Genomic DNA, 20,286 nt, shown 5'->3' on the forward strand with positions numbered 1-20,286 from the left:
CTGCCCCCTTTATTCCACGGGCCGCAATCTTGATGATAAGCCTACCGTGCGGCACTTTATCAAACGCCTTTTAGAAGTCCATATACACCTCATCCGCCGCATTGCCCTCAACGACCCTCTCTGTTACCCCATCAAAAAACTCCATCAGGTTAGTTAAACACGATTTGCCTTTAACAAATCCGTGCTGGCTTTCCCTGATCAATCCACCCTCGTCCAAGTGACTGTTAATTCTGTCCCGGATTATCATTTCTAAATGTTCACCCACCACCGAGGTTAAACGGACTGGCCTGTAGTTGCTGGGTTTATCCTTACACCCTTTTTTGAACAAGGGTGTAACATTTGCAATTCTCCAGTCCTCTGGCACCAAACCCTGTATCTCCGGACGTTTGGAAGATTACGGCCAGTACCTCCGCAATTTCCACCCTCACTTCCCTCAGCATCCCATCCGGACCGGGCGACTTATCGACTTCAAAGGACAGCCGGACTTTCTCGTAAATCCCGTCTCTCGACCCGAGCTCGCAGAATGCGGGAGTCCCGGATTAATTAACGGGGAGCGGACCGGGAGACGGGTGCCTCCGTTAAACACATCTTCCTTTTAATTGGCAATAAAAGACCCCAATGCACAAAAAAAAAAATATGCAGTAACAAACAATTTACATTGTACAGTAAGATAACTGCTCGCTCTCGAGGCGTCTTAAAAACTCCAACAGCTCGAAAGTCGAAGGCATAATAAATAATTTAAAAAGGTACACCGCCAACACAAATGTTTCTCCGGAAAGTCTGTGCCACTCGATCGCAAACCCGCTCCTCCTCAGGCTGCGGGGGCGGGGGTTGGGGGGATGCTAACGGTGGGCTCCTCTGCTCGTTCAGCCGAAGATCTCTCGCCCGGACTTTCAGCTCCACTCTGTCCGGCCGTCGACGTGGGAGCGGGGGGGAAGGAACCGTCCAGAAGGGAAGTAGGGGTAACCGGAGTCCTGATTTCCAGAGTTGGGGGAAGCGAGCGAGCGGCCGGAGGCTCGGGATTCGAGCGTTACCGGGGTGGTTTGAGGAGGGAGGGGGGGGGGGGAAAACTCGTCCTGCGGAGTCGAGAGATCGGAGACGATCGTCGAGGACGCAGAAACGCTGCCCGGAGATCGGGACTCGGGGACGTCCCACTTTTATTTGCTCGCGGGAACGATGCACTCTCGTCTGGCTCCTGTACGGCCCGTGTGTCGCTTAGTGTTGGCTCCTGTACGGCCCGTGTGTGTCTTAGTGTTGGCTCCTGTACGGCCCGTGTGTGTCTCAGTGTTGGCTCCTGTACGGCCCGTGTGTGTCTCAGTGTTGGCTCCTGTACGGCCCGTGTGTGTGTGTCTTAGTGTTGGCTCCTGTACGGCCCGTGTGTGTCTCAGTGTGGGCTCCTGTACGGCCCGTGTGTGTGTGTCTTAGTGTTGGCTCCTGTACGGCCCGTGTGTGTCTCACTGTCGGCTCCTGTACGGCCCGTGTGTGTCTCAGTGTCGGCTCCTGTACGGCCCGTGTGTGTCTTAGTGTTGGCTCCTGTACGGCCCGTGTGCGTCTTAGTGTCGGCTCCTGTACGGCCCGTGTGTCTCTCAGTGTCGGCTCCTGTACGGTCCGTGCGTATCTTAGTGTAGGCTCCTGTACGGCCCATGTGTGTCTCAGTGTCGGCTCCTGTACGGCCCGTGTGCGTCTCAGTGTCGGCTCCTGTGCGGCTCAGTGTGGGCTCCTGTACGGCCCGTGTGTCTCTCAGTGTCGGCTCCTGTACGGCCTGTGCGTGTCTCAGTGTCGGCTCCTGTACGGCCCGTGTGTGTCTCAGTGTCGGCTGCTGTACGGCCCGTGTCTGTCTCAGTGTTGGCTCCTGTACGGCCTGTGTGTGTCTGTGTCGGCTCCTGTACGGCCCGTGTGCGTCTTAGTGTCGGCTCCTGTACGGCCCGTGTGCGTCTTAGTGTCGGCTCCTGTACGGCCCGTGTGCGTCTTAGTGTCAGCTCCTGTACGGCCCGTGTGCGTGTGTCTCAGTGTCTGCTCCTGTACGGCCCGTGTGTCTCTCAGTGTCGGCTCCTGTACGGTCCGTGCGTATCTTAGTGTAGGCTCCTGTACGGCCCGTGTGTGTGTCTCAGTGTAGGCTCCTGTACGGCCCATGTGTGTCTCAGTGTCGGCTCCTGTACGGCCCGTGTGCGTCTCAGTGTCGGCTCCTGTGCGGCTCAGTGTGGGCTCCTGTACGGCCCGTGTGTCTCTCAGTGTCGGCTCCTGTACGGCCTGTGCGTGTCTCAGTGTCGGCTCCTGTACGGCCCGTGTGTGTCTCAGTGTCGGCTGCTGTACGGCCCGTGTCTGTCTCAGTGTCGGCTCCTGTACGGCCCGTGTGTCTCTCAGTGTCGGCTCCTGTACGGCCAGTGTGTGTGTCTTAGTGTAGGCTCCTGTACGGCCCGTGTGTGTCTCAGTGTCGGCTCCTGTACGGCCCGTGTGTGTCTCAGTGTAGGCTCCTGTACGGCCCGTGTGTGTCTCAGTGTAGGCTCCTGTACGGCCCGTGTGTGGCTCAGTGTAGGCTCCTGTACGGCCCGTGTGTGTCTCAGTGTAGGCTCCTGTACGGCCCGTGTGTGTCTCAGTGTAGGCTCCTGTACGGCCCGTGTGTGTCTCAGTGTCGGCTCCTGTACGGCCAGTGTGTGTCTCAGTGTAGGCTCCTGTACGGCCCGTGTGTGTCTTAGTGTAGGCTCCTGTACGGCCGGTGTGTGTCTTTGTGTAGGCTCCTGTACGGCCCGTGTGTGTGTGTCTCAGTGTCGGCTCCTGTACGGCCCGTGTGCGCCCCTCAGTGTGGGCTCCTGTACGGCCCGTGTGTGTCTCAGTGTCGGCTCCTGTACGGCCCGTGTGTGTCTCAGTGTCGGCTCCTGTACGGCCCGTGTGCGCCCCTCAGTGTCGGCTCCTGTACGGCCCGTGTGCGCCCCTCAGTGTAGGCTCCTGTACGGCCCGTGTGTGTCTTAGTGTAGGCTCCTGTACGGCCCGTGTGTGTCTCAGTGTCGGCTCCTGTACGGCCCGTATGCGTCTTAGTGTAGGCTCCTGTACGGCCCGTGTGTGTCTTAGTGTAGGCTCCTGTACGGCCCGTGTGCGCCCCTCAGTGTCGGCTCCTGTACGGCCCGTGTGCGCCCCTCAGTGTGGGCTCCTGTACGGCCCGTGTGCGCCCCTCAGTGTGGGCTCCTGTACGGCCCGTGTGTGTCTCAGTGTCGGCTCCTGTACGGCCCGTGTGTGTCTCAGTGTCGGCTCCTGTACGGCCCGTGTGCGCCCCTCAGTGTCGGCTCCTGTACGGCCCGTGTGCGCCCCTCAGTGTAGGCTCCTGTACGGCCCGTGTGTGTCTTAGTGTAGGCTCCTGTACGGCCCGTGTGTGTCTCAGTGTCGGCTCCTGTACGGCCCGTATGCGTCTTAGTGTAGGCTCCTGTACGGCCCGTGTGTGTCTTAGTGTAGGCTCCTGTACGGCCCGTATGCGTCTTAGTGTAGGCTCCTGTACGGCCCGTGTGCGCCCCTCAGTGTCGGCTCCTGTACGGCCCGTGTGCGCCCCTCAGTGTGGTCTCCTGTACGGCCCGTGCGTGTCTCAGTGTCGTCTCCTGTACGGCCCGTGTGCGCCCCTCAGTGTGGGCTCCTGTACGGCCCGTGCGTGTGTGTGTCTCAGTGTCGTCTCCTGTACGGCCCGTGTGCGCCCCTCAGTGTGGGCTCCTGTACGGCCCGTGTGCGCCCCTCAGTGTGGGCTCCTGTACGGCCCGTGCGTGTGTGTCTCAGTGTCGTCTCCTGTACGGCCCGTGTGCGCCCCTCAGTGTGGGCTCCTGTACAGCCCGTGCGTGTGTGTGTCTCAGTGTCGTCTCCTGTACGGCCCGTGTGCGCCCCTCAGTGTGGGCTCCTGTACGGCCCGTGCGTGTGTGTGTCTCAGTGTCGTCTCCTGTACGGCCCGTGTGCGCCCCTCAGTGTGGGCTCCTGTACGGCCCGTGCGTGTGTGTGTGTCTCAGTGTCGGCTCCTGTACTAACTGTTACCCTGTTGTACAGTAGTGTCACAGTCCAGACGAACTCTGAGCCCAGAAACCTACTGTCGGTATCTGTGTCCCAGGACCCTGGCGTTAACCCACCCACTCCCCCGACCCCGTGTCCAAGCGAGCGGCCGTCAGAACTCGGGCGAGGCAGTTGTCGGGAGAAGGAAAGGATGTCCAAACTGGGCGCCGGTCGGTCGTGGGGGGGGGGATTTTAAAACGGGGACAGCAGCGGTCGCTGTGAGATGATTCTGCCCCACCCTTCGAGCGAGCGAGAGGCTCAGCCACCTCCCCGGGAAGCAGGTGGTCCGGGCGAAGAGGGGGGGGGAAATCTCTCGCTCACAGATTTTGGGGGTGGGGGTCCGGGAGCCGACGGTGGGCGAGCAGGGGAGGGGACGAGGGGAGAGCGGGTCTCGTCACCCCTGCCCGCTCCTTCCGATAGAAAGAAAAAAAAAAAAATTGTACGATCGCCGGGCGGAGGTCGAGTCGCACGGATTTGGGGGGGTTGCCTCCCCTCGTCTGTCTGTGCGTGAAGCCCCCTCCCGCGTCGCCCCCTCGGAAACGGCGGGGAAAAACGGCGTCGAACTCGTCACGGAGGAGGGGGGGGGTCGGGCGGACTATTCAGCCTTGGGCGGGACGCGAACCGTTGGAATCTCTCGTTCCCCCCCCCTCCCGCCCGCCCCCCACCGACACAGCTCGGGGGGGGGGTCCTCAGATGAAGGAGTATTGATTGCCCACGGCTCTCGGACGCCCCACGTCCTGGGGCTCGTCCACCGTGGGGGCCGCGCTGGGCTGCTGCTGCTGCTGCTGCTGCAGGGACTGGCGGGCGCGCACCGAGCCGTTGCTCAGGCAGACCATGGCTCCCTCGCCCTCCGCCGCTGCCTCCTCCTCCTCCTCCTCCTGCTGCTGCTGCTGCTGCTGCTCCTCCTCCTGGTGCTGCTGCTCGGCTCCTCCTCCTCCTCCTCCTCCTCCTCCGCCCTCCTCCCTCCGCTCTGCTCCCTCCTCAGACGACGGCGGAGGAGGTGGGGGGGCCCCCTGCTCCTGAGCCCCCCCTCGCCCGGCCCTGGGAGGGGAGCCGCTGAGGCTGTACCAGGAGCGGTGCAGCCCCCCCTCCAGGCTGTGGTGGCGGGAGGGGGGCGGAGGCGGCAGAGGGGGAGGGGGGGCCGGAGGGTTATGCGAGATGCTCGTTTCTGCGAGAGTGAGAGAGAGAGAGAGAGAGAGAGAGAGAGAACGGGAAGGGGGAAGGGGGAGAGGAAGAGAAGAAAAGAGTCAGGTGGGACGAGGGGCAATGAGGAACATTAACACCAGCGCTCCCCCAACAATCATTTACCCCCCTCGACCCAATTAAGCGCCATCCTCCCCTCCTTGATAAGCTCAAAACCTCCCGGGCCAGTGGCGGAGGGGGGTACGGACCAGAGCTCCCCTCGTACGGGCACAGTTCTGGTCTGGTTAGCCCACACTGGGAGTTCTGTGCACAGTTCCGGTCTGGTTAGACCACACTGGGAGTACTGTGCACAGTTCTGGTCTGGTTAGACCACACTGGGAGCACTGGGCACAGTTCCGGTCTGGTTAGACCACACTGGGAGTACTGGGCACAGTTCCGGTCTGGTTAGACCACACTGGGAGTACTGGGCACAGTTCTGGTCTGGTTAGACCACACTGGGAGTTCTGTGCACAGTTCTGGTCTGGTTAGACCACACTGGGAGTACAGGGCACAGTTCTGGTCTGGTTAGCCCACACTGGGAGCACTGGGCACAGTTCTGGTCTGGTTAGACCACACTGGGAGTACTGGGCACAGTTCTGGTCTGGTTAGACCACACTGGGAGTACTGGGCACAGTTCTGGTCTGGTTAGACCACACTGGGAGTACTGGGCACAGTTCTGGTCTGGTTAGACCACACTGGGAGCACTGGGCACAGTTCTGGTCTGGTTAGACCACACTGGGAGCACTGGGCACAGTTCCAGTCTGGTTAGACCACACTGGGAGTACTGGGCACAGTTCTGGTCTGGTTAGACCACACTGGGAGCACTGGGCACAGTTCTGGTCTGGTTAGACCACACTGGGAGCACTGGGCACAGTTCTGGTCTGGTTAGACCACACTGGGAGTACTGTGCACAGTTCTGGTCTGGTTAGACCACACTGGGAGTACTGTGCACAGTTCTGGTCTGGTTAGACCACACTGGGAGCACTGTGCACAGTTCTGGTCTGGTTAGACCACACTGGGAGCACTGGGCACAGTTCCGGTCTGGTTAGACCACACTGGGAGCACTGTGCACAGTTCCGGTCTGGTTAGACCACACTGGGAGCACTGGGCACAGTTCTGGTCTGGTTAGACCACACTGGGAGCACTGGGCACAGTTCCGGTCTGGTTAGACCACACTGGGAGTACTGTGCACAGTTCCGGTCTGGTTAGACCACACTGGGAGTACTGGGCACAGTTCCGGTCTGGTTTGACCAAACTGGGAGTACTGGGCACAGTTCTGGTCTGGTTAGACCACACTGGGAGCACTGTGCACAGTTCTGGTCTGGTTAGACCACACTGGGAGCACTGGGCACAGTTCTGGTCTCCATATTATAGAAAGGATATAGAGGCACTGGAGAAGGTGCAAAAAAGATTTACTGTGATGATACCAGAACTGAGAGGTTTATAAACTATCAGGAAAGGCTGAACAGACTGGGGCTCTTTTCTCTAGAAAAGAGAAGACTGAGGGGTGACCTGATCGAGGTCTTTAAGATTATGAAAGGGTTCGATAGGGTAGACGTAGAGAATATGTTTCCACTTGTGGGGGGAGACCAGAACTAGGGGGGGGCCATAAATATAAGATAGTCACTAATAAATCCAATCGGGAATTCAGGAGAAACTTCTTTCCCCAGAGAGTGGTGAGAATGTGGAACTCACTCCCACAAGGAGTAGTTGAGGTGAATAGTGTGGATGGATTTAAGGGGAAGCTGGATGAACACATGAGGGAGAGAGGAATAGAAGGAGATGGTGAGAGGGTGAGATGGAGGAGGGAGGGAGGAGGCTCGTGTGGAGCACGGACCCGTGGGGCCGAATGGCCTGTTTCTGGTCTGCACATTCGACGCAACAAGACCATTGGAGACAGCAGCGGGCCATTCGGCCCCTCGAGCCTGCTCCGCCATCCAGCGAGATCGTGACTGTTCGGGGGAGCGGGGGGGGGGATGAGGGGTACGGGCACCAGTTCAGATGGCCGCCAGGGCGGCGAGGAGCGAGCTCTCGAGTCAGGGCGCGCGCGACAAGAGAACGTCGGAGCTGGCATTCCGTTCCGGAGCGAGACGGGAAACGAAGAGCCGCCTTCGAGCGGCCCGAGCGCAAAGCTTTCGGATCGCCCTCCGGACAGAGCCCCGGAGCGGGGATCGCTGACGTCCCGCGCGGGAAGGAGACCGGCCGTCCGTGGCCGGTCTGAACCCAGGCTCCAAAAATCAGCGCAGCCGACATCTCCGGAATGAGAGCGCGGGCGGGCGGGCGGGGAGGCCGGCACGGCCCGCTGAGAACGTCGACAGCAGAAAGGTGGGGCATCCCCCGAGACAGGGGAACGAGGACCCCCCCTCACTCCCTCACTCCCTCACACCCCGAGACAGGGGAACGAGGACCCCCCCTCACTCCCTCACACACACCCCCCGAGACAGGGGAACGAGGACCCCCCCTCACTCCCTCACACACACCCCCCGAGACAGGGGAACGAGGACCCCCCCTCACTCCCTCCCTCACACCCCGAGACAGGGGAACGAGGACCCCCCCTCACTCCCTCACACACACCCCCCGAGACAGGGGAACGAGGACCCCCCCTCACTCCCTCACACACACCCCCCCGAGACAGGGGAACGAGGACCCCCCCTCACTCCCTCACACCCCCCGAGACAGGGGAACGAGGACCCCCCCTCACTCCCTCACACCCCCCGAGACAGGGGAACGAGGACCCCCCCTCACTCCCTCACACCCCCCGAGACAGGGGAACGAGGACCCCCCCTCACTCCCTCACACACACCCCCCGAGACAGGGGAACGAGGACCCCCCCTCACTCCCTCACACACCCCCCGAGACAGGGGAACGAGGACCCCCCCTCACTCCCTCACACACACACCCCGAGACAGGGGAACGAGGACCCCCCCTCACTCCCTCACACCCCGAGACAGGGGAACGAGGACCCTCCCTCACTCCCTCACACACACCCCCCGAGACAGGGGAACGAGGACCCCCCCTCACACATCCCCCGAGACAGGGGAGCGAGGACCCCCCCTCACTCCCTCTCACACACCCCCCGAGACAGGGGAACGAGGACCCCCCCTCACTCCCTCACACACCCCCCGAGACAGGGGAACGAGGACCCCCCCTCACTCCCTCACACACCCCCCGAGACAGGGGAACGAGGACCCCCCCTCACTCCCTCACACACCCCCCGAGACAGGGGAACGAGGACCCCCCCTCACTCCCTCACACCCCGAGACAGGGGAACGAGGACCCCCCCTCACTCCCTCACACCCCGAGACAGGGGAACGAGGACCCCCCCTCACTCCCTCACCCCCCGAGACAGGGGAACGAGGACCCCCCCTCACTCCCTCACACACCCCCCGAGACAGGGGAACGAGGACCCTCCCTCACACACCCCCCGAGACAGGGGAGCGAGGACCCCCCCTCACTCCCTCACACACCCCCCGAGACAGGGGAACGAGGACCCCCCCTCACTCCCTCACACACACCCCCCGAGACAGGGGAACGAGGACCCTCCCTCACTCCCTCACACCCCGAGACAGGGGAACGAGGACCCCCCCTCACTCCCTCACACACACCCCCCGAGACAGGGGAACGAGGACCCCCCCTCACTCCCTCACACCCCCCGAGACAGGGGAACGAGGACCCCCCCTCACTCCCTCACACACACCCCCCGAGACAGGGGAACGAGGACCCCCCCTCACTCCCTCACACCCCGAGACAGGGGAACGAGGACCCTCCCTCACACACCCCCCGAGACAGGGGAGCGAGGACCCTCCCTCACACACCCCCCGAGACAGGGGAACGAGGACCCTCCCTCACACACCCCCCGAGACAGGGGAACGAGGACCCCCCCTCACTCCCTCACCCCCCGAGACAGGGGAACGAGGACCCCCCCTCACACACCCCCCGAGACAGGGGAACGAGGACCCTCCCTCACTCCCTCACACACACCCCCCGAGACAGGGGAACGAGGACCCTCCCTCACACACCCCCCGAGACAGGGGAACGAGGACCCTCCCTCACACACCCCCCGAGACAGGGGAACGAGGACCCTCCCTCACACACCCCCCGAGACAGGGGAACGAGGACCCTCCCTCACACACCCCCCGAGACAGGGGAGCGAGGACCCTCCCTCACACACCCCCCGAGACAGGGGAACGAGGACCCTCCCTCACACACCCCCCGAGACAGGGGAACGAGGACCCTCCCTCACACACCCCCCGAGACAGGGGAACGAGGACCCCCCCTCACTCCCTCACACACACCGAGACAGGGGAACGAGGACCCTCCCTCACACACCCCCCGAGACAGGGGAACGAGGACCCTCCCTCACACACCCCCCGAGACAGGGGAGCGAGGACCCTCCCTCACACACCCCCCGAGACAGGGGAACGAGGACCCTCTCTCCCCCCCTCCTGAATTGTAAAAGATCGCAAGGCGCTGGCCCTCCTTCCTGGAGATTAAGGGGGTGATCTAATCGAGGGGTTTAAGATGATTAAAGGATTCGAAGGGGTGGAGAGAGAGAAACTATTTCCTCGGGTGGGTGAAGAGTCCAGGACAAGGTGGGGCAGAGCCTTAAAATCAGAGCTCGGCCGTTCAGGGGGTGATGTCAGGAGGGATTTCCTCGCACGAAGGGGGAGTGGGAATCTGGAACTCTCTCCCCCCCCCCAAAGAAAACAGCTGGGAGTCAGTTGAACATCACCAATCCGAGATTGATCGATCTTTGACGGGCAAAGATATTCAAGGATTACGAACCAAGGCAGGTCCGGCCACCGTCCGATGGAACGGCGGGGGAACAGCCTCGAGGGGCTGAACGGCCTCCCTCCTCTCCCGATTGTACAGACCGGCCACCGTCTGAGGGAACGGCGGGGGGAACAGCCTCGAGGGGCCTGCTCCGCACCCTCCGAGGGCAGACAGGAGCCTGCGGGTCTGTCCCGTCGCAGCCGGAGGGAGCGAGGGGAAGGGCGGCTTGGAGAGGAGAGGGAATATTCCGGGAGAGGGGGGCGGTGGGGGAGCTGAGAGACGGGGTACGGCCTCAGTCTCCCCCACGCCTTCGGTTAGCGGGAGCTCCCTTGTCAGTGTCCCCGCCCCCCGTGTCCCTCACCTCGCGAGAGGGAAATCGCCACCCCCAACCCGTCCTCCAACTGGCGAGATGCTGCAGACCTTTGCACGAGAGGCAGAAAGCGCGCGAGAGGAGGAGAGCGCGCGCGCGCGCGCGAGAGGAGGAGAGCGCGCGCGAGCGAGAGGAGGAGAGCGCGCGCGAGCGAGAGGAGGAGAGCGCGCGCGAGCGAGAGGGAGAGAGCGCGCGCGAGCGAGAGGGAGAGAGCGCGCGCGAGCGAGAGAGAGAGAGCGCGCGCGAGCGAGAGGGAGAGAGCGCGCGCGAGCGAGAGGGAGAGAGCGCGCGCGAGCGAGAGAGAGAGAGCGCGCGCGAGCGAGAGAGAGAGAGCGCGCGCGAGCGAGAGAGAGAGAGCGCGCGCGAGCGAGAGAGAGAGAGCGCGCGCGAGCGAGAGAGAGAGAGCGCGCGCGAGCGAGAGAGAGAGAGCGCGCGCGAGCGAGAGAGAGAGAGCGCGCGCGAGCGAGAGAGAGAGAGCGCGCGCGAGCGAGAGAGAGAGAGAGCGCGCGCGAGCGAGAGAGAGAGAGCGCGCGCGAGCGAGAGAGAGAGAGCGCGCGCGAGCGAGAGAGAGAGAGCGCGCGCGAGCGAGAGAGAGAGAGCGCGCGCGAGCGAGAGAGAGAGAGCGCGCGCGAGCGAGAGAGAGAGAGCGCGCGCGAGCGAGAGAGAGAGAGCGCGCGCGAGCGAGAGCGAGAGAGCGCGCGCGAGCGAGAGCGAGAGAGCGCGCGCGAGCGAGAGCGAGAGAGCGCGCGCGAGCGAGAGCGAGAGAGCGCGCGCGAGCGAGAGCGAGAGAGCGCGCGCGAGCGAGAGAGAGAGAGCGCGCGCGAGCGAGAGAGAGAGAGCGCGCGCGAGCGAGAGAGAGAGAGCGCGCGCGAGCGAGAGAGAGAGAGCGCGCGCGAGCGAGAGAGAGAGCGCGCGCGAGCGAGAGAGAGAGAGCGCGCGCGAGCGAGAGAGAGAGAGCGCGCGCGAGCGAGAGAGAGAGAGCGCGCGCGAGCGAGAGAGAGAGAGCGCGCGCGAGCGAGAGAGAGAGAGAGCGCGCGCGAGCGAGAGAGAGAGAGCGCGCGCGAGCGAGAGAGAGAGAGCGCGCGCGAGCGAGAGAGAGAGAGCGCGCGCGAGCGAGAGAGAGAGAGCGCGCGCGAGCGAGAGAGAGAGAGCGCGCGCGAGCGAGAGAGAGAGAGCGCGCGCGAGCGAGAGAGAGAGAGCGCGCGCGAGCGAGAGCGAGAGAGCGCGCGCGAGCGAGAGCGAGAGAGCGCGCGCGAGCGAGAGCGAGAGAGCGCGCGCGAGCGAGAGCGAGAGAGCGCGCGCGAGCGAGAGCGAGAGGAGCGCGCGCGAGCGAGAGAGAGAGAGCGCGCGCGAGCGAGAGAGAGAGAGCGCGCGCGAGCGAGAGAGAGAGAGCGCGCGCGAGCGAGAGAGAGAGAGCGCGCGCGAGCGAGAGAGAGAGAGCGCGCGCGAGCGAGAGAGAGAGAGCGCGCGCGAGCGAGAGAGAGAGAGCGCGCGCGAGCGAGAGAGAGAGAGCGCGCGCGAGCGAGAGAGAGAGAGCGCGCGCGAGCGAGAGAGAGAGAGCGCGCGCGAGCGAGAGAGAGAGAGCGCGCGCGAGCGAGAGAGAGAGAGCGCGCGCGAGCGAGAGAGAGAGCGCGCGCGAGCGAGAGAGAGAGAGCGCGCGCGAGCGAGAGAGAGAGAGCGCGCGCGAGCGAGAGAGAGAGCGCGCGCGAGCGAGAGAGAGAGAGCGCGCGCGAGCGAGAGAGAGAGAGCCCGCGCGAGCGAGAGAGAGAGAGCGCGCTGCGAGCGAGAGAGAGAGAGCGCGCGCGAGCGAGAGAGAGAGAGCGCGCGCGAGCGAGAGAGAGAGAGCGCGCGCGAGCGAGAGAGAGAGAGCGCGCGCGAGCGAGAGAGAGAGAGCGCGCGCGAGCGAGAGAGAGAGAGCGCGCGCGAGCGAGAGAGAGAGAGCGCGCGCGAGCGAGAGAGAGAGAGCGCGCGCGAGCGAGAGAGAGAGAGCGCGCGCGAGCGAGAGAGAGAGAGCGCGCGCGAGCGAGAGAGAGAGAGCGCGCGCGAGCGAGAGAGAGAGAGCGCGCGCGAGCGAGAGAGAGAGAGCGCGCGCGAGCGAGAGAGAGAGAGCGCGCGCGAGCGAGAGCGAGAGAGCGCGCGCGAGCGAGAGCGAGAGAGCGCGCGCGAGCGAGAGAGAGAGAGCGCGCGCGAGCGAGAGAGAGAGAGCGCGCGCGAGCGAGAGAGAGAGAGCGCGCGCGAGCGAGAGAGAGAGAGCGCGCGCGAGCGAGAGAGAGCGCGCGCGAGCGAGAGAGAGCGCGCGCGAGCGAGAGAGAGCGCGCGCGAGCGAGAGAGAGAGCGCGCGAGCGAGAGCGAGAGAGCGCGCGCGAGCGAGAGCGAGAGAGCGCGCGCGAGCGAGAGCGAGAGAGCGCGCGCGAGCGAGAGCGAGAGAGCGCGCGCGAGCGAGAGAGAGAGAGCGCGCGCGAGCGAGAGCGAGAGAGCGCGCGCGAGCGAGAGCGAGAGAGCGCGCGCGAGCGAGAGAGAGAGAGCGCGCGCGAGCGAGAGAGAGAGAGCGCGCGCGAGCGAGAGAGAGAGAGCGCGCGCGAGCGAGAGAGAGAGAGCGCGCGCGAGCGAGAGAGAGAGAGCGCGCGCGAGCGAGAGAGAGAGCGCGCGCGAGCGAGAGAGAGAGAGAGCGCGCGCGAGCGAGAGAGAGAGAGAGCGCGCGCGAGCGACAGAGAGCGCGCGCGAGCGACAGAGAGCGCGCGCGAGCGAGAGAGAGAGAGCGCGCGCGAGCGAGAGAGAGAGAGCGCGCGCGAGCGAGAGAGAGAGAGCGCGCGCGAGCGAGAGAGAGAGAGCGCGCGCGAGCGAGAGAGAGAGAGCGCGCGCGAGCGAGAGCGAGAGAGCGCGCGCGAGCGAGAGCGAGAGAGCGCGCGCGAGCGAGAGCGAGAGAGCGCGCGCGAGCGAGAGCGAGAGAGCGCGCGCGAGCGAGAGAGAGAGAGAGCGCGCGAGCGAGAGAGAGAGAGAGCGCGCGCGAGCGAGAGAGAGCGCGCGCGAGCGAGAGAGAGCGCGCGCGAGCGAGAGAGAGAGAGCGCGCGCGAGCGAGAGAGAGAGAGCGCGCGCGAGCGAGAGAGAGAGAGCGCGCGCGAGCGAGAGAGAGAGAGCGCGCGCGAGCGAGAGAGAGAGAGCGCGCGCGAGCGAGAGAGAGAGAGCGCGCGCGAGCGAGAGCGAGAGAGCGCGCGCGAGCGAGAGCGAGAGAGCGCGCGCGAGCGAGAGCGAGAGAGCGCGCGCGAGCGAGAGCGAGAGAGCGCGCGCGAGCGAGAGCGAGAGAGCGCGCGCGAGCGAGAGAGAGAGAGCGCGCGCGAGCGAGAGAGAGAGAGCGCGCGCGAGCGAGAGAGAGAGAGCGCGCGCGAGCGAGAGAGAGAGAGAGCGCGCGCGAGCGAGAGAGAGAGAGCGCGCGCGAGCGAGAGAGAGAGAGCGCGCGCGAGCGAGAGAGAGAGAGCGCGCGCGAGCGAGAGAGAGAGAGCGCGCGCGAGCGAGAGAGAGAGAGCGCGCGCGAGCGAGAGAGAGAGAGCGCGCGCGAGCGAGAGAGAGAGAGCGCGCGCGAGCGAGAGAGAGAGAGCGCGCGCGAGCGAGAGAGAGAGAGCGCGCGCGAGCGAGAGAGAGAGCGCGCGCGAGCGAGAGAGAGAGAGAGCGCGCGCGAGCGAGAGAGAGAGAGCCCGCGCGAGCGAGAGAGAGAGAGCGCGCGCGAGCGAGAGAGAGAGAGCGCGCGCGAGCGAGAGAGAGAGAGCGCGCGCGAGCGAGAGAGAGAGAGCGCGCGCGAGCGAGAGAGAGAGAGCGCGCGCGAGCGAGAGAGAGAGAGCGCGCTGCGAGCGAGAGAGAGAGAGCGCGCGCGAGCGAGAGAGAGAGAGCGCGCGCGAGCGAGAGAGAGAGAGCGCGCGCGAGCGAGAGAGAGAGAGCGCGCGGCGAGCGGAGAGAGAGAGAGCGCGCGCGAGCGAGAGCGAGAGAGCGCGCGCGAGCGAGAGCGAGAGCGCGCGCGAGCGAGAGAGAGAGAGCGCGCGCGAGCGAGAGAGAGAGAGCGCGCGCGAGCGAGAGAGAGAGAGCGCGCGCGAGCGAGAGAGAGAGAGCGCGCAGCGAGCGAGAGAGAGCGCGCGCGAGCGAGAGAGAGCGCGCGCGAGCGAGAGAGAGAGCGCGCGCGAGCGAGAGAGAGAGCGCGCGAGCGAGAGCGAGAGAGCGCGCGCGAGCGAGAGCGAGAGAGCGCGCGCGAGCGAGAGCGAGAGAGCGCGCGCGAGCGAGAGCGAGAGAGCGCGCGCGAGCGAGAGCGAGAGAGCGCGCGCGAGCGAGAGAGAGAGAGAGCGCGCGCGAGCGAGAGCGAGAGAGCGCGCGCGAGCGAGAGAGAGAGAGCGCGCGCGAGCGAGAGAGAGAGAGCGCGCGCGAGCGAGAGAGAGAGAGCGCGCGCGAGCGAGAGAGAGAGAGCGCGCGCGAGCGAGAGAGAGAGAGCGCGCGCGAGCGAGAGAGAGAGAGCGCGCGCGAGCGAGAGAGAGAGAGCGCGCGCGAGCGAGAGAGAGAGAGCGCGCGCGAGCGAGAGAGAGAGAGCGCGCGCGAGCGAGAGAGAGAGAGCGCGCGAGCGAGAGAGAGAGAGCGCGCGCGAGCGAGAGAGAGAGAGCGCGCGCGAGCGAGAGAGAGAGAGCGCGCGCGAGCGAGAGAGAGAGCGCGCGCGAGCGACAGAGAGCGCGCGCGAGCGACAGAGAGCGCGCGCGAGCGAGAGAGAGAGAGCGCGCGCGAGCGAGAGAGAGAGAGCGCGCGCGAGCGAGAGAGAGAGAGCGCGCGCGAGCGAGAGAGAGAGAGAGCGCGCGCGAGCGAGAGAGAGAGAGCGCGCGCGAGCGAGAGCGAGAGAGCGCGCGCGAGCGAGAGCGAGAGAGCGCGCGCGAGCGAGAGCGAGAGAGCGCGCGCGAGCGAGAGAGAGAGAGAGCGCGCGAGCGAGAGAGAGAGCGCGCGCGAGCGAGAGAGAGAGAGCGCGCTGCGAGCGAGAGAGAGAGAGCGCGCGCGAGCGAGAGAGAGAGAGCGCGCGCGAGCGAGAGCGAGAGAGCGCGCGCGAGCGAGAGAGAGAGAGCGCGCGCGAGCGAGAGAGAGAGAGCGCGCGAGCGAGAGAGAGAGCGCGCGCGAGCGAGAGAGAGAGAGCGCGCGCGAGCGAGAGAGAGAGAGCGCGCGCGAGCGAGAGAGAGAGAGCGCGCGCGAGCGAGAGAGAGAGAGCGCGCGCGAGCGAGAGCGAGAGAGCGCGCGCCGAGCGAGAGCGAGAGCGCGCGCGAGCGAGAGAGAGAGAGCGCGCGCGAGCGAGAGAGAGAGAGAGCGCGCGCGAGCGAGAGAGAGAGAGCGCGCGCGAGCGAGAGAGAGAGAGCGCGCGCGAGCGAGAGAGAGCGCGCGCGAGCGAGAGAGAGCGCGCGCGAGCGAGAGAGAGAGCGCGCGAGCGAGAGCGAGAGAGCGCGCGCGAGCGAGAGCGAGAGAGCGCGCGCGAGCGAGAGCGAGAGAGCGCGCGCGAGCGAGAGCGAGAGAGCGCGCGCGAGCGAGAGCGAGAGAGCGCGCGCGAGCGAGAGAGAGAGAGCGCGCGCGAGCGAGAGCGAGAGAGCGCGCGCGAGCGAGAGAGAGAGAGCGCGCGCGAGCGAGAGAGAGAGAGCGCGCGCGAGCGAGAGAGAGAGAGCGCGCGCGAGCGAGAGAGAGAGAGCGCGCGCGAGCGAGAGAGAGAGAGCGCGCGCGAGCGAGAGAGAGAGAGCGCGCGCGAGCGAGAGAGAGAGAGCGCGCGCGAGCGAGAGAGAGAGAGAGGCGCGCGCGAGCGAGAGAGAGAGAGCGCGCGCGAGCGAGAGAGAGAGAGCGCGCGCGAGCGAGAGAGAGAGAGCGCGCGCGAGCGAGAGAGAGAGAGCGCGCGCGAGCGACAGAGAGCGCGCGCGAGCGACAGAGAGCGCGCGCGAGCGAGAGAGAGAGAGAGCGCGCGCGAGCGAGAGAGAGAGAGCGCGCGCGAGCGAGAGAGAGAGAGCGCGCGCGAGCGAGAGAGAGAGAGCGCGCGCGAGCGAGAGAGAGAGAGCGCGCGCGAGCGAGAGAGAGAGAGCGCGCGCGAGCGAGAGAGAGAGAGCGCGCGCGAGCGAGAGCGAGAGAGCGCGCAGCGAGCGAGAGCGAGAGAGCGCGCAGCGAGCGAGAGCGAGAGAGCGCGCGCGAGCGAGAGCGAAGAGAGCGCGCGCGAGCGAGAGCGAGAGAGAGCGCGCGCGAGCGAGAGAGAGAGAGAGCGCGCGAGCGAGAGAGAGAGAGCGCGCTGCGAGCGAGAGAGAGCGCGCGCGAGCGAGAGAGAGCGCGCGCGAGCGAGAGAGAGAGAGCGCGCGCGAGCGAGAGAGAGAGAGCGCGCGCGAGCGAGAGAGAGAGAGCGCGCGCGAGCGAGAGAGAGAGAGCGCGCGCGAGCGAGAGCGAGAGAGCGCGCGCGAGCGAGAGCGAGAGAGAGCGCGCGCGAGCGAGAGAGAGAGCGCGCGAGCGAGAGAGAGAGCGCGCGCGAGCGAGAGAGAGAGAGAGCGCGCGCGAGCGAGAGAGAGAGAGAGCGCGCGCGAGCGAGAGAGAGAGAGAGCGCGCGCGAGCGAGAGAGAGAGAGAGCGCGCGCGAGCGAGAGAGAGAGAGCGCGCGCGAGCGAGAGAGAGAGAGCGCGCGCGAGCGAGAGAGAGAGCGCGCGCGAGCGAGAGAGAGAGCGCGAGCGAACCGGGGAGAGAGAGCGCGCGCGAGCGAACCGGGGAGAGAGAGCGCGCGCGAGCGAACCGGGGAGAGAGAGCGCGCGCGAGCGAACCGGGGAGAGAGAGCGCGCGCGAGCGAACCGGGGAGAGAGAGCGCGCGCGAGCGAACCGGGGAGAGAGAGCGCGCGCGAGCGAACCGGGGAGAGAGAGCGCGCGCGAGCGAACCGGGGAGAGAGAGCGCGCGCGAGCGAACCGGGGAGAGAGAGCGCGCGCTGAGCGAACCGGGGAGAGAGAGCGCGCGCGAGCGAACCGGGGAGAGAGAGCTGCGCGCGAGCGAACCGGGGAGAGAGAGCGCGCGCGAGCGAACCGGGGAGAGAGAGCGCGCGCGAGCGAACCGGGGTGAGAGAGCGCGCGCGAGCGAACCGGGGAGAGAGAGCGCGCGCGAGCGAACCGGGGAGAGAGAGCGCGCGCGAGCGAACCGGGGAGAGAGAGCGCGCGCGAGCGAACCGGGGAGAGAGAGCGCGCGCGAGCGAACCGGGGAGAGAGAGCGCGCGCGAGCGAACCGGGGAGAGAGAGCGCGCGCGAGCGAACCGGGGAGAGAGAGCGCGCGCGAGCGAACCGGGGAGAGAGAGCGCGCGCGAGCGAACCGGGGAGAGAGAGCGCGCGCGAGCGAACCGGGGAGAGAGAGCGCGCGCGAGCGAACCGGGGAGAGAGAGCGCGCGCGAGCGAACCGGGGAGAGAGAGCGCGCGCGAGCGAACCGGGGAGAGAGAGCGCGCGCGAGCGAACCGGGGAGAGAGAGCGCGCGCGAGCGAACCGGGGAGAGAGAGCGCGCGCGAGCGAACCGGGGAGAGAGAGCGCGCGCGAGCGAACCGGGGAGAGAGAGCGCGCGAACAGGGGAAAGAGAGCGCGCTGCGAACAGGGGAAAGAGAGCGCGCGCGAACAGGGGAAAGAGAGCGCGCGCGAACAGGAGAAAGAGAGCGCGCGCGAACAGGAGAAAGAGAGCGCGCGCGAACAGGAGAAAGAGAGCGCGCGCCAACAGGAGAAAGAGAGCGCGCGCCAACAGGAGAAAGAGAGCGCGCGCCAACAGGAGAAAGAGAGCGCGCGCGAACAGGAGAAAGAGAGCGCGCGCGAACAGGAGAAAGAGAGCGCGCGCGAACAGGAGAAAGAGAGCGCGCGCCAACAGGAGAAAGAGAGCGCGCGCCAACAGGAGAAAGAGAGCGCGCGCCAACAGGAGAAAGAGAGCGCGCGCCAACAGGAGAAAGAGAGCGCGCGCCAACAGGAGAAAGAGAGCGCGCGCCAACAGGAGAAAGAGAGCGCGCGCCAACAGGAGAAAGAGAGCGCGCTGCGAACAGGAGAAAGAGAGCGCGCGCGAACAGGAGAAAGAGAGCGCGCGGCGAACAGGAGAAAGAGAGCGCGCGCGAACAGGAGAAAGAGAGCGCGCGCGAACAGGAGAAAGAGAGCGCGCGCGAACAGGAGAAAGAGAGCGCGCGCGAACAGGAGAAAGAGAGCGCGCGCGAACAGGAGAAAGAGAGCGCGCGCGAACAGGAGAAAGAGAGCGCGCGCGAACAGGAGAAAGAGAGCGCGCGCGAACAGGAGAAAGAGAGCGCGCGCGAACAGGAGAAAGAGAGCGCGCGCGAACAGGAGAAAGAGAGCGCGCGCGAACAGGAGAAAGAGAGCGCGCGCGAACAGGAGAAAGAGAGCGCGCGCGAACAGGAGAAAGAGAGCGCGCGCGAACAGGAGAAAGAGAGCGCGCGCGAACAGGAGAAGAGAGCGCGCGCGAACAGGAGAAAGAGAGCGCGCGCGAACAGGAGAAAGAGAGCGCGCGCGAACAGGAGAAAGAGAGCGCGCGCGAACAGGAGAAAGAGAGCGCGCGCGAACAGGAGAAAGAGAGCGCGCGCGAACAGGAGAAAGAGAGCGCGCGCGAACAGGAGAAAGAGAGCGCGCGCGAACAGGAGAAAGAGAGGGCGCGAACAGGAGAAAGAGAGCGCGCGAGTGAGCGAACAAGAGAAAGAGCGCGAGATGATATGCCTCAGAGCCCTGCCTTATCCCGACAGGGTCTCTCCCCCCCCCCACTCCCCCTCAGACACCCCTAAGACCCAGGCTCGCTGGCACAGAGAGAGGGTTTGGGAGCAGGTTAACAATGCAATGAGGTGTTAAAACAGTGAGAACGAGAGCACACTTACAAACAGTGATTAGCTCCTATGGAGATGTTATGACATGATGAGTCAGGGGTGCGCTGGTGAGGGTCAGTCACTGTGCCTCTACTGCCCGCTCGCTCTCGGCCTGAAAAGATGCAGCAACAGAAAGACGCCAGTCAAACACACGGTGAGGGCAGGATACAGTACAGCTCACGAGATGGGAGAACAACAGCGCGCCGGGGAGAGGGAGCTGGAATCGGACGGACACATGGAGGGAGGGAGGGGGGGGAAAACAAAATGAACGTGCAGGGGGAACAGAGCAGAGCGGGGACTGACGGGAGCGCTCTTTCCAAGAGCCAGCACCGGCGCGACAGGCCGAGTGGCCTCCTCCGGCGCTGTACGATTCTACGAAACGGTGAGCGAGGAAGGCGGCGGCAGGGGGGGCGGTGGGGGGGGGAGTTCGGCTGGAACAGAACCGGGGGAGCGGCGAACGGCTCGCGCGGCCGCCCCCCGCCCCGATCACAGAGGGAGGGAGGGAGGGGGGGGGGGAATTTCCGAGGCCCGAGCACGGCCGGGACTGGAAGTTGAGGGAGGGTCGGTGTTCGGGAAGGCGGAGGTCGCCTCTCGAGGGGCAGACCCACCCGCGCACCCCACCGGCCCCTCTCCCCTGGGGCTGGCGGAATGACGTGGGATCAGGACCGTCAGGCGGGCGGAGAGTTCCCTATCTCGGCCTGTCTGTCAGGAGAGGAGGGGGAACAGAGGGGAGCGTTCGAGTGTGGAACAGAGGCACGGAGAAGGGAACATTAACCGCACTTTGAAAGAGAAGCTCGGACGCAGGCAATTTAAGCAAAATAACCCGACCGGAATGCTCGATGCAGCACACACGATGATTGGGCGAGGGTGGCGGCCAATAGCGTTTCAGCTCCAGGCAGGGCGAGGGAGTCGGCCAGCGAGGACGGAGGGGGGGGGGAAGTGGGTCCCTACGTTGGTCCTAATTCTCTCGTAGTGACGCGCTGGCTAAGCTCCTGCCACCCCCGCCCGCCCTCGCTCGCTCGCTCACGGGATCGAGGACATCACAAAAGGGAAAGGTTTTCATTTGCCCGTCATGTCCCCTCCTTA

General features: G+C 65.9%; 2 protein-coding genes and 1 long non-coding RNA gene across 3 annotated transcripts; 2 read left to right on the forward strand and 1 right to left on the reverse strand.

Annotated features, from left to right (window-relative positions):
- Positions 1–573: 573 nt before the first annotated feature.
- Positions 574–19,307, reverse strand: LOC137318238 (uncharacterized). The gene is made up of 2 exons (XR_010961855.1): positions 19,213–19,307; positions 574–5,191 (listed from the first exon to the last, which is right to left on the reverse strand). It is a non-coding gene; the product is annotated as an uncharacterized lncRNA (long non-coding RNA).
- On the forward strand, positions 10,539–12,934 carry LOC137318239 (uncharacterized; the record flags this gene model as incomplete). Its single annotated transcript, XM_067981167.1, has 2 exons — positions 10,539–10,577; positions 12,884–12,934. Coding segments are annotated over 2 exons (90 nt in total), but the record flags the coding sequence as incomplete, so codon positions are not given.
- LOC137318236 (octapeptide-repeat protein T2-like) lies at positions 14,802–15,688 on the forward strand (the record flags this gene model as incomplete). The annotated part of the gene is made up of 2 exons (XM_067981165.1): positions 14,802–14,855; positions 15,638–15,688. Coding segments are annotated over 2 exons (105 nt in total), but the record flags the coding sequence as incomplete, so codon positions are not given.
- Positions 19,308–20,286: the final 979 nt, after the last annotated feature.

The sequence above is a fragment of the Heptranchias perlo genome, unplaced genomic scaffold (genome assembly GCF_035084215.1).
Source record: "Heptranchias perlo isolate sHepPer1 unplaced genomic scaffold, sHepPer1.hap1 HAP1_SCAFFOLD_675, whole genome shotgun sequence".
NCBI classification, from domain to species: domain Eukaryota; kingdom Metazoa; phylum Chordata; class Chondrichthyes; order Hexanchiformes; family Hexanchidae; genus Heptranchias; species Heptranchias perlo.